This window comes from Lissotriton vulgaris, chromosome 9 (assembly GCF_964263255.1).
Source record: "Lissotriton vulgaris chromosome 9, aLisVul1.2, whole genome shotgun sequence".
Classification (NCBI taxonomy): Eukaryota; Metazoa; Chordata; class Amphibia; order Caudata; family Salamandridae; genus Lissotriton; species Lissotriton vulgaris.
The window spans coordinates 677371108-677383306 of record NC_141697.1 but is presented as its reverse complement, the minus strand read 5'-3'; the positions used below and the strand labels follow the sequence as shown (position 1 = coordinate 677383306).

General features: G+C 44.6%; 2 protein-coding genes across 5 annotated transcripts in view; one reads left to right on the top strand and one right to left on the bottom strand.

Moving 5' to 3' along the window:
- The window catches only part of SYMPK (symplekin scaffold protein), a 1074905-nt gene extending 1072436 nt beyond the window's left edge, over window positions 1-2469 (bottom strand). The window contains exon 1 of one of the 3 annotated variants that reach the window (XM_086938396.1): window positions 2411-2469. The gene's annotated coding sequence lies outside the window, so the exon portion shown is untranslated. Of the gene's footprint in view, window positions 1-2351 lie in introns of all 3 variants that reach the window. The other 2 variants (XM_086938395.1, XM_086938397.1) reach the window with 2 other exon arrangements.
- A 30-nt stretch (window positions 2470-2499) lies between these two features.
- Window positions 2500-5504, top strand: LOC147692093 (uncharacterized). Of its 2 annotated transcripts, none has more exons than XM_086938398.1 (3): window positions 2500-2608; window positions 4069-4268; window positions 4758-5504. In XM_086938398.1, the coding sequence occupies exons 2-3, from the start codon at window positions 4205-4207 to the stop codon at window positions 5288-5290; spliced, it is 597 nt and encodes a 198-aa protein (XP_086794524.1). In that variant the 5' UTR covers window positions 2500-2608; window positions 4069-4204; the 3' UTR covers window positions 5291-5504. The 2 variants fall into 2 exon arrangements, with proteins under 2 accessions (XP_086794524.1, XP_086794525.1); XM_086938399.1 differs by having other exon boundaries at window positions 2501-2608; window positions 4072-4268.
- The last annotated feature ends 6695 nt before the right edge of the window (window positions 5505-12199 follow it).

Sequence of the window (12199 nt, the reverse complement as noted above, 5' to 3'; positions counted from 1 at the left end):
AGCGCAGGCGCGGAATTTGCGTCGCGCAGGCGCGGCGGCAGGGCCGTGACGGAACCGTTCCGTCACCAGCACAGCCCATCCGTGGCTCGTGACGGAACAGTTCCGTCACGAGCATGGAAGAGGTTAAAGAGCACGTCCACCACTTTGGTTTCAGCTTTCCAGAAAAATACAAATTGTTGGATGATTGCACAATGAATTACAGATAAACGTCTGACCTCCTGCAGCTGGGAGCCCCAGAACCCAAACACACCCTGAACCCCCAAATTAACCCTTGCACCCCAAACCCAAACACACCCTGAACCCCAATATTAACCCTGGCACCCCAGAACCCAAACACACCCTGAACCCCCAAATTAACCCTTGCACCCCAAACCCAAACACACCCTGAACCCCAATATTAACCCTGGCACCCCAAAACCCAAACACAAAACCCAAACACACCCTAAACCCTAAAATTAACCCGGGCACCCCAAAACCCAAACATACCCTATACCCTAAAATTAACCCTGACACCCCAAACCCAAACACACCCTGAACCCCCAAATTAACCCTTGCACCCCAAAACCCAAACACACCCTGAACCCCAATATTAACCATTGCACCCCAAAACCCAAACACACCCTGAACCCCCAAATTAACCCTTGCACCCCAAAACCCAAACACACCCTGAACCCCAATATTAACCATTGCACCCCAAAACCCAAACACACCCTAAACCCTAAAATTAACCCTGGCACCCCAAAACCCAAACACACCCTGAGCCCCCAAATTAACCCTTGCACCCCAAACCCAAACACACCCTAAACCCTAAAATTAACCCTGGCACCCCAACACACTCTGAACCCCCAAATTAACCCTTGCACACCAAACCCAAACACACCCTAAACCCTAATATTAACCCTTGTACCCTAAAACCCAAACACACCCTAAACCCCAACACTAACCCTGGCACCCCAAAACCCAAACTGAACCCCCAAATTAACCCTTGCACCCCAAAACCCAAACACACCCCGAACCCCCAAATTAACCCTTGCACACCAAACACAAACACATTCCCGGCGCGGCAGGTTTCTGGACCAGGGTCAGCGGACTCGATAATTCTCTCGCCTCGGTGCCCACTCTGATCAGCGATCACACTCGGCAACTCTGGGCATTAGCTTGCCTCATCTTCACTAACGGCCCCACCAGACCGCCGGGGATGCCTGGTCTCACCCTGGAGATACCCATTAAGGGACCATCTCTCAGGGAAGTCAGGAAGGGTTTCGCAGAGGGCGAAGCGCCTTGGGACCCTACGGGTAAGTAGTGCGCTATATAAATGCCTATACATTTACATTTACCCTGAACCCTAATATTAACCCTTGTACCCTAAAACCCCAAAACACCCTAAACCAGACATGCCAACCCTCCCGATTCAGGCGTGAGACTACCGATTTGAAGGCTAGTCTCCCGCCTCCCGATTCCTACAAGCAAAAACCTGATTCCTCTGGTTTCAGCTGACAGGGCTTGGTATTGTGTAAAGTGCTAATTCTTCCAACAAAGAGTGGCTATGCAGGGGCTCTCGAAGGGGTGAAAAACCAACACAGCGTCATTAACAAGGGAATCGTCTTTTAAAGAACTGCGAAGTGGGGGGTGGGGGAGGTGTTTCAGCCCGAGCTGCCACAGGGGGGAGGGGGTGCATGCACTGCCAACAACCTGCCAGGCCAGTGCCCAACACTTGAATCCCCCTCTCTGCCTGCCATTATGCTCCATGCTTCTGAAAGGTTAGAAAAAACGTGCATTTACGTTTCAAATGTCCGATCATACAGCAGCACACTTCCAAAGCCCATACATGCCAGCAACCCGATTCAAAGTCCCATTCTCCCGATTTTTTTTTTTTTTTAAATCTCCCACTTTGCTCTCCTGAAATGTTGGCATGTATGCTAAACCCTAAAATGAACCCTCGCACCCCAAACCCAAACATGCTCTAAACCCTTAAATTACACCTGGCCCCCCAAAACACAAACCCACCCTCAATCTTAAAATGACCATGTACGCCCTAAAATCCAAAAGCCCAACAAACCCCCAAAGTTTTTATGAATGCGAAATGCCGGGAGGCGCTGCTGTGATATGAAACTTTCTGTACCCCCAGGCTGCACTTCCTTCATAGAGTATTTCCATAAACACATAGTTTAGTGGAATCCGATTGTTAGACTCTTTAAACAACGGCGGACAGACCTGCTCATGGCCCGAGGAATAGAGTCTTGCAAATGAAAACAAGCTTTGTCGTCATGGTGACTGCCGAATTCACTCCATCACAATACTAAAATACATTTTAAAAAAGCACAGCTGCCTCGACACAATGAGAAAATCACCTCCTGTAAACCATCAATCTACCGGCTGGCTGGGACTCGAACCATAGCAGCTCGCGCACCTTTTCATATACCGGAAGCCGGTGGATTCCTCTAGCAAAAGCCTACGCACATCCGGAGCGCCGGAAGTGACGTCATTGTTCTGCGGCAAGAACGAAGACTAGCGTGAGTGCAATGGCCATTAAAGGGACAGGTGGATTGGCATCGGTCTCTTTGTTTTTCCAACTCCACTTCCTTCATCGAGTCCAGCGTATACTCAGGTAAGTGCTGCAGCTGTTAAAAAAGAGCAGCATCGATACTCGCTCTCGGTCCCAACTGCTCAATTTCCGTCCCAGACCAGCTTCCTCGTTTTTCGGAAAGCACGAGTTTTCATTAAGGGGGCAAATTCAGACGCAGCTCCCTGCATGTGTGTGCTTCGTACGTGTTATAATTAATGCCTGCGTTGCGATGTGTGTGTATTATGTGTGTTTGATGTTTGTCTGTATCAGCCAGCCTGCTTGTTTAATATGCACCTTTTGTGTTTGAACATGTGTATGTGTGAAGTAGTGCGTGCTTTTGTAAGTTGTGGAAAATTGCAAAACGCCTAAAAAATGTGCTTTACAGCAAGTTCTTCGCCGTAAGGAAAAATAAATTACTGCCTGTGTATTGTAGATCCCATGTTGGTTCCAGGTGCACCTGCGTGTATTCAAGATTCTCGACCAAATGGAACAGTTTTCGATCTACTGAAAAGTTGTCAATCAAAGAAGGCTAAACACATTTATTTATGTGAATAATGTATATTGTTGAGCATTACTTGTGACCTTGCAACTTGTAGTGAGCTTTCATTACTAAATGAATGTGTTCTCTATTGTTGAATCCTTGTCACGTTCCCCAAGCTGTGTAGTGTGCAGAGCAGCACATCTTCTAAAACACTGGCAGTTTTCATGGATGCGTTTCAAAGCATAAGGATAAATGCTTCAAATAACTTAGCCGTTGTAATGCTGGTTCCTTATTTTGTTTGCTATTTGTGTAATTGAAAGGCCTGGTTGCCTGTGGCAATTGAGGTTTACGCCCTATTTAGGAAACATAGCTCGACGCATTCCAACGTCTTGCAATATCTACTTTCGCAAAACAGGCTATCATTCTGGTTTCGTTCCATGTGCATGCAATGTTTTTAACTCGTTTGTATATATTATTGAGACAGGGCCTTTTACTTATTCCCTGTTTGCGCTAATTTACCTTGACCGCTAAGATCTCCGTAAAAATGAAGCACGTCTTGTTACATCTGCCACTATCGATCCCAGCCATATATTATCCAGTTACAACCTGGCCTGTGGGCAGAGGGTAGCAGGCATATGACTCTCTATGCATCTGTGGGGATAGGTAACTTGATTTCCGTCACAAACCCCAGTGTGAAAGTTCACTTATTGATAGTTCTTCTATTTCTCTCATAATGCCTCTACTTTGCTATTACTATTTGTCCTGAGCAGCAAGACCTAAGCATACACTCTGGCTCTCCGAAAATAAAGTTGATTATTAGGTAATTTCTTCAATGGCCTTCAGTGCATGCCCAAACACTTCTTTGTAGTCCAAAATCTAGGCATATTAGAAATTGCACCAGGTCAGTGTACTTTTTGGGGTGCTTTTCTCCAATTAAATCTGTTAATCAGTCTGATATGCTTTGTATTTTACCTCTGAAACTTAAACCACACACAAACTAATTCCAGATTTTTATATCTAGCAGGACATAATCATGGCTTCATTCAACGTCCTGTTTTTCACTTGCGATCATTCTGTGTGTGTTCGAAAAGATGGTGACTTCCTGCTTTTGGACAATCCCGGGGAAGTTCTTTGTAAATGGCTGGTCGAAAATGTAGATGAAGCTGGTCGCCCATTCACCGAAGAGAGATTTTAAAGCTACGATTCTGTTCCAATCATCTGGTAAGCACAATAAGTAAACCTTTATAATAAGTTTGCAACTGCAGGATAACGGTACAAATTACCAACCTGTTTCAGTAAAAACCTACATTTGTGATTAATTAATCAAATAATGGGCAGTAAAAATGAACATGCATGTCCCCACATATGCCTTGGATTGCTCTCCAGAGACAAATGTAACACTTATGAAAAGGACTGAAACGTTTAGCTTGTGGCACTACTATAAGGCAGCCATTTTTGGATGAACTATTTTTATTTAGGCAACTTTTTTTTCAGGAGGTTCAAGTTCTGTCTTACAATGTGTACTGTCTATTAAGGAAAACTTACTTACTTGGTTATGCATAGATTGTACATTTGTCCTTTATTATCAATACCTCCTTTATTTATATATTATGGCTAGAGCGTGAAGATATATTGCAAGTGGTCAATGTGTTCTTTTCTGTTTTGAAGTTTATATGTAAATATATTTTTTTTTCTCTTGCTTTTTTTTAGTGAAGAAACAGTATCTAATGAATCAGGATATTTTTCAAGAGATAATTGCAAGCTTTTCTGGCACAACAGAGGGTCTAAAACAGGTGTTACTTCAAAGGGCGCTGGAGAAAAAGCAGATGTTAATGGACTGTGGCAATCGGGGAAGCGCTGGTAGACTTAAGAGGGTGTTACGCGAACTACAAGAGGAAGAAATTGCAGAGAAAAGATGCAAGGACAAAAAAGCCAAGCATAGTGGACTGGATTATATAAGAGTTGGTAACAAAGCTCATGCTAAAAGCACAACTTCTCAGCCTGGTGATGCAAGTTCGCGGATGAATTTGCAGAAACTTGAAAACCTGGCCCTTTTAGCAGGGGTGACTAGTGTCCTTCATCAAAAATCCACAGCTAAAAATGACGCATCAGACCGTGAAAATGAACTTGTCTTGGAGTCCCCGCTTAAATCCAAATATCAAGGACAAAAATATGCCCCCCTTTCACCACGTCATCCTAGAGTAATCAACACTCATTCTGAAAATACAATGGGGCCATTCTGATGTCATCAATAGCCATCCTGAAGCTGTCATGGGATAATTCCAGAGTAATCCACTTCCATCCTAGAGTGGTTATAGGATCATACTGGAATAATTGACAGTCATCCTTAAATTAGCTAGAACCCATCCTGGAATAATTCTCCCTCATCCGGAAGTTGTCAATTAGTATTCGTGGAGTTGTAAAAGGTAATCACTCCCTGCCAGTAAAAGTCATCAGAACACCATCCTACTGTAGTTTTTGTGATGAGTCTAGGTTCGTCATCACATTTACATTTTTTGTCCTACAGGCATACTTCAGGATGGCTTGGGATGACTTCCCCAGATAATTGCCGTAATAGCCTGACTGTAATCATCAGATGAGTCCAGAATGACTCCAGGATAATCTTCTTTTTGACATGGACCTACAGATTGCCCTAACGAAAAAGACGATTAGAATTTCGGGAAGTATTTTTTTTTTTTTTAGTTTCACATTGGACAGATAACAGAGTAGGGGGTGTAAATTGGTAGGAGGTGTAAAAACTGTGATTTTAAGAAGATCCCACAATATTGCAGCCATCAAACTTTCCAGCTAATTCACTGTGTGAACCCTTCATAGGTTTTTCCCAACCACAGCATCTAAATGACTGTAGTTTAGGGAAATAACGAAATGCATGCGGCGTGAAACCAAACATCTATATGCTGAACGCCTAGAAATAAAGAATACTTTCTCCCAAATAAAACCCTCACCCAGAACAGCTTAACGGCAAACGTCAGCCATCACCACGATACGCAGATAAAGATGACCACGTGTCCGCTATTCACACGGACCCTCCGTGAATTCAGCCTTATGTCCGTCTTCCGTTGCTGATTTTTTTAACGGATATCATTCTTTCGTAGAGTAGTAACTTCCGGGTCATATTACAACCAATACCATGGCTGAACATATTGCGCGAGTATGCTGGTAGTAAGTGGTGCTGCCAAAATGTAAGGTGATCGAGGATTGGATAATTTGGTCGCCTCGGCAACGCTGAACGCGCCGCAAATATTTACGAATAGTTGATTGGCTGTAGGTGCTTTTTGTCTGGGTCGTTCTCCTAATGTTGTGAGGAGCTGTCTGACTTGGAGGTTCACGTGATATAAGGTATTTACAAACCAGACGGTGATATTATATCTCAGGCTGGCTAGAGTTTTGCGACATGCAGTTGCAAATCGGAAGGATGGAAAGAGGGAAGAAGAGAGGACTTCGAAGCACGGTCATATGTGATATGATTTAGCTATGGTTGTTGTCAGTGCTTAAAATGGAAAATAAATAATAAATAAAAGTACTAGTGTACCCGCATGTTTTCGAGAAGTGCCGGTACTCTCCAATTAAAAGTATAACATCTCTCTTGAGAAGTGCCGGTACTGTCCCGCAAAAGATAATAAAAAGAAGTGCTGGTATTCAGTACTTGGAAGTACTGGCCCATTTAAAGCACTGGTTGTTGCGCTATATTACGGCATGTTAACGACTTAGTTGGGCAGGCTCTTTTTGGCTGCTGCCCAGGTACATAATGCTAACGGGGGTGACAGCCATACGGTCTCATCCGGCCCCACGGGATGGCAGTTCTCAAATGTATGCGTGGCATAAATCGTAGCTGCCAAGACTTCGGATTGCTTATGTGTGACATTTTCACAATTTCAGTGTAATTATCAGTGGCATTAAACTCCTATGAGTGTCACTTTCTTGCAAAAAAGAGGGAAACCCAATAAGTATTAGAAATGACACCCATTTGAGCAACGAGAAACTCTAAGATTTTAAAACTGCTGCAAAGCAGCTGAAATGGACAAGCACTAACCTAGTGTCCAGTTTACTTAGGCCCATGATCATGAAACACTAAAAGTAAATTAAATAAGGGTTGGAGAAGGTAGTAGTGACTCTTACTAATCTGTAACGATCCGCACATGACTGGACAGCTGCTGTTAGACTTGGATCTGCTGCTGTTTTTGAGCATGGCCGCTCAACAGATTTAGCAGCACTGAGGGGTTGGGCACAGACCAGGTCGGTGCCCCTTGTTTGCTATGGCAGTGGCGGGCTCTCAAAGAACAAGCATTTGCAATACAATAGGTCTCGCATCAGGAAAGTGTGAGCTATTGGTATTGTAAATGACACATTTTTTTTAATATGTGTTGGCTTTGAAAATACATAAATTAATAGCATCGTTATTCACAAAGCCAATAGCTTACACTTTCCTAATGCGAGTCCTATTGAAGTGAAGCAAGGATCTTTGTACATCGCCTTCATGGATCTGTCCACGGCATTTGACCGAGTCAACAGATCCAAGTTGTGGGGCCAGCTTCTTAGTGTTGGAGTAGATCCAAATATTGTGTATTTCTTAGCAGGCCTCCATAGGGACCTTACTGCCACGGTTCGTTACGATAGAAAAGGGAACTGTACGGGGAAAATTAGCATCACCAATGGTGTAAGGCAGGGATATATGATGATACAACGCATGTTATTACAACGCATGCTTTTACATCGCATTTTTTACAACGCAAAAACTTTTACAACGCATGTATTTACAACGCATGTTTTTACAACGCATACCATTACAACGTAAGTATTGGTAAATGTATATTAATTTTATAATCGTAAATTAATTGAAAAAAGTAATTTAATTTATATTAATTAATTTAATTTAAATTTAATTTATTTTTACCCTGTACCCCTTAACCCAAAAACCCAAAACTGACCCTGAACCCCAAAAATACCCCTTTACCTAAAAACTGACCCTGTACCCCAAAAATACCCCTTTACCCAAAAACTAAAAACTGACCCTGAACCCCAAAAATACCCCTTTACCCAAAAACTAAAAACTGACCCTGTACCCCAAAAATACCCCTTTACCCAAAAACTAAAAACTGACCCTGAACCCCAAAAATACCCCTTTACCCAAAAACTAAAAACTGACCCTGAACCCCAAAAATACCCCTTTACCCAAAACTGACCCTGAACCCTAAAAATACCCCTTTACCCCAAACATAACATTTAAAATATAATTATATACTTACGTTGTAATGGTATGCGTTGTAAAAACATGTGTTGTATTATACATGCGTTGTAAAAGTTTTTGCGTTGTAAAAGTTCCGTTGTAATGGCATGTCGTTGTAAAAGTTGTGTTGTGAGTGATGTTTCCCGTAAGGCAGGGATGCATTCTTGCTCCCCTGCTCTTTACACTATATATAAATGAGTTGGGTGGAATTTTTGATACAGCGTGTAAGGACATCCCCAGGGCAGGGAAATCTCTACTGCCCGCCTTATTATACGCGGATGACGCTGCCCTCATAGCCAGAACTGCAGTGGGTCTTCAAAGCCTGTTGAATTCTTTTTATGTTTTTATGACAAATCTTGATTTAAGTATTAACTTTGGTAAATCTCATGTTATGGTGGTAGGCCGTAAAGCAAAGGCCAAAAAAAATGTGATGACGCTGCACTGTAACGGCCACAAGCTGACAAGAGTCTCCAGGTTTCCCTATCTGGGGGTCGTTTTTGATGACTGTTCCACATGGCACCCCCAAATGCTGGAGAAAAAAAAAAGTTTTGGCACGCTCTATCTCTGCGGTGCTGGGTTTTTCACGCAAATTTGGGGTGAAGCCCATTGAGGCAGTTTTAAAAGTGTATGCTGCTAAATGTATTGCCATCGCTATGTATGGTGCAGACCTGTGGGGCTTTAGGCCAATTAAATCGCTCCAGGTTTCGGAAGATAATTTTTTTAAAACCATTCTTTCCCTGCCAAGATCCACGGCCAGCTTCATAGTCCATCAGGAATGCGGCGTGGATTACCTGGAGGATCGAATCGCCATGGCCCCCCTTTTAAAATGGATATCAGTCTGGCTTAATTCAGAGCTCGAAGTCAACCACGAAATTTTGAAGGACTGCCTAATGTTAGATCACTGATACAAGATTCCCTGGTTGAAATATGTACAACAAATGTGTGTAAAGTTGGGACGGCCTGAACTGTTTCACAAACCATTCGCTCTGGTGAAAGCCGATCTGAAGTGGGCAAAGAACACTTTTTTTGTTGCATAGATGAATGGATCGAGAAGGTAGGGAGCTGTTAAAGCCCTCTGTCAGGACTCATCAACTGATTGCCTCCTCCGACCATGATTTGGAACTGTACCTAAAGGTTGTTAACAACGCAAACCATAGGTGTCTTTTAACTAAGTTCCGACTGAATAAAGTCCACTTATTAATTTCAGGCCGCCCTGGCTGGACCAGGGATTTGGATTTGGATCTGTGATGGTTGTTCGATTATGGATACTGTCCACTTCTTGTTTTTTTGTGATTACTTCAAAGACATTAGGAAAAAATTCATTATACCCTTGTTAAAGGGGAAAGGGTTTAGGCAGGTCAATCCAGCTTTATTGTATCCAATTGTTAGCAGAAATATGGGAAATTTACAATGTGGCTAAGTTTTTAACCATAGCGGTGAGATTGAGCAAAAAGATCAATTGGTCTTAGAATTTAGAACATCTATCATAAATATTTTCCTTGCCGGTAGACCTCAATTATCACTCCTAATGAGTAAGAATCATACACTAAGGGCTCGATTCCGATCCGGTAAAAAAAATCCCCCGTACGATTCGTATCCGGAGCCGTTTACGTATGAATCGTAAACACACCGTACGACCCGGCGAGTACGATCCGGACCGGGTGATCAGGACGCTATTCGTACGGTCGGCGTCAGGTAAGGGCGATTCGTACGGAAAAGCGCTCCATCACATACACACCGTACGCCGCGTACCCCACATGATCGCCGGGGTACGCGCCGTACCCCTGCGATCATGTGGGGTACGCAGCGTACACCCAGCGTACATGGGGTGCGCACCGTACACCCACCGTACATGGGGTACGCTGCGTACCCCATGTACGCTGGGTGTACTCCGCGTACCCCACATGATCGCAGGGGTATGGCGCGTACCCCGGCGATCATGTGGGGTATGCGGCATCCCGGGGGGGGGGGGGCGTACTGTACTTGTTTTGGCGCGAACTATGCGTTTACGGCAGTTTCCAGCTCCCGTAAAAAAAGGGTTGTACGCTGCGTACCCGACACGAATCGTACTTGCTGGATCGTAAAAACCAGCCGCGAACCGTAGCGCTGTCACGCACAGCGGGTTCCGAGTGAGACTCGTACGGATATTTTAGTCGTACGGAGTCCTGTACGACTCGTACGGTCTTTAGCTCCTGGTACGGATCGTACTTCGTCGTACGTACGGGTACGGGTACGATTCGTATGGGGAAAATTGCTCCGTACGACGATTCGGAGCGCATTTTACCGGATCGGAATCGAGCCCTAAGTGGTTGTAGCCGCCTCACACAAGATGGACTCTCACACAGGGCACACAAACATTTTAGAAAAGGAAAGAGTGAAATAAAAAAAAACGGAACTCGCGCGGACAATGGGAGGAAGGAGAACACAGACAACGGGAGGGGGTGGTAACAAAGTAAAGCACAACACGGAATGCGCGCAGAAACTAACTAGGAGGAAAGTGAAAGCGACCCATGCACGCGATGTGCTCAAACACTGCGAGCCGTACACCTGCACATCTCCTGTCCGGGCGCGTGCACATATCCTGTCCCCCTTCGGAAGCAAAATCAACAACAATAGATCTCGACAAGGCGAGCAGCGCATGCGCTGCGTCGCTAGGCGAGACCTAAAAACAAAGCTGCCACCTCTGACTGCTTGAGACCGCCAATAAACCAATCAAACACTGAACAGTGGTGGCTGCCACAACACACAGGTGGGGAGGCATAAGCAGACAGGCGGAGGGAGGAAAAAAAATACTTTTTGAAAATGTACCTTTTCCCTGCAGTCTCAGATGGCCGCGGTGGCCTCAGAGCTCTCCCAGCAGTCTCTGGCAAGGCAGAGGCTGCTCAGCCAATCCTGGTGCTGCTCTCCTAGAAGAGCAGCGCCAGGATTAGTCTGAGCGGCTGCTCTACCGCTCAGACACTGCCTGTGAGCCTGCGTCATTTCTCCAATCTTGGTGAGAACATGGCTGAGTTGGCGAAATAGAAGTGTGCATGTATTTTTGGCCAGCCTAGGACGGCCGACCAGAAAAACATACATGCACACTTCTAAGTGCCACCACCTGCCTGTCATGGCCCAGCCCCGCCCTGCATGCATGTCAGAATCAATCAAAGAAAAAGTATATATTCTATTGTTTCATTATCCTTGTATTTTTATCTGACGAGTGGGGCGTCGCTCCTCTGCCATTAAGGAGGAGCTGCCCCTTACACTGCAGTGAGTGTTTTTAATTCTTACATCGACCTGACCAGTCTTCATGTGCTGCAAGGCCATGCTTATGAGGCACTTAGAGGCCAGCTCAGCTTGACTGAAGTGAGCTCTGGCGTGCACGGCACCTTAGGTGTACTAACTAGTGCTAGATCATTATTAACTATAAAACAACAGAGACACTAGTCTTGTCATGACCACTGTAGTGTTTATATTCATGAAAACTTTTTTGAGGGGAGCTCTAAATGAATCTGCAAATACCTGCCTCACTAATATTCACGTTCCCCCATTCCTTCCTCCTGCACTTCATTCCACTCATTCCTACTTAGCCTCCTAGCCCCCCTCTTGTTCCTCCCTCTCTCATTTCTGTGTTTCCCGCTTTTCCTCTCAGGTCTTTTGCTCAAGTGTCCCTATTCTCTTTTAATCACTCTTCCTCCCTACATCCGCCTGCCACATTGCATGTGACCTCATCTCTAGCTTCAGCTCTCCCTCGAACATCCCTTGGTTTCCATCCTCTTGTGTCTCTCACTAACCACTCTCCCACAGTACCTTGCTCTTGGACAAGTACCTACTCCACATTTAAATGCAGGAAAATCAATTTTGTGGAATGATATACTTGGTTTATATGCAGAGTGTCGGCTGCTTCCTGCGCAATTATCTCATT

Excerpts from the sequence above, each read along its gene's own strand:
- LOC147692093 (XM_086938398.1), top strand. The coding sequence starts at position 4,205 with ATGAAGCTGGTCGCCCATTCACCGAAGAGAGATTTTAAAGCTACGATT. Across the intron at positions 4,269-4,757 it reads GATTCTGTTCCAATCATCTG|TGAAGAAACAGTATCTAATG; the intron begins GTAAGCACAATA and ends GCTTTTTTTTAG.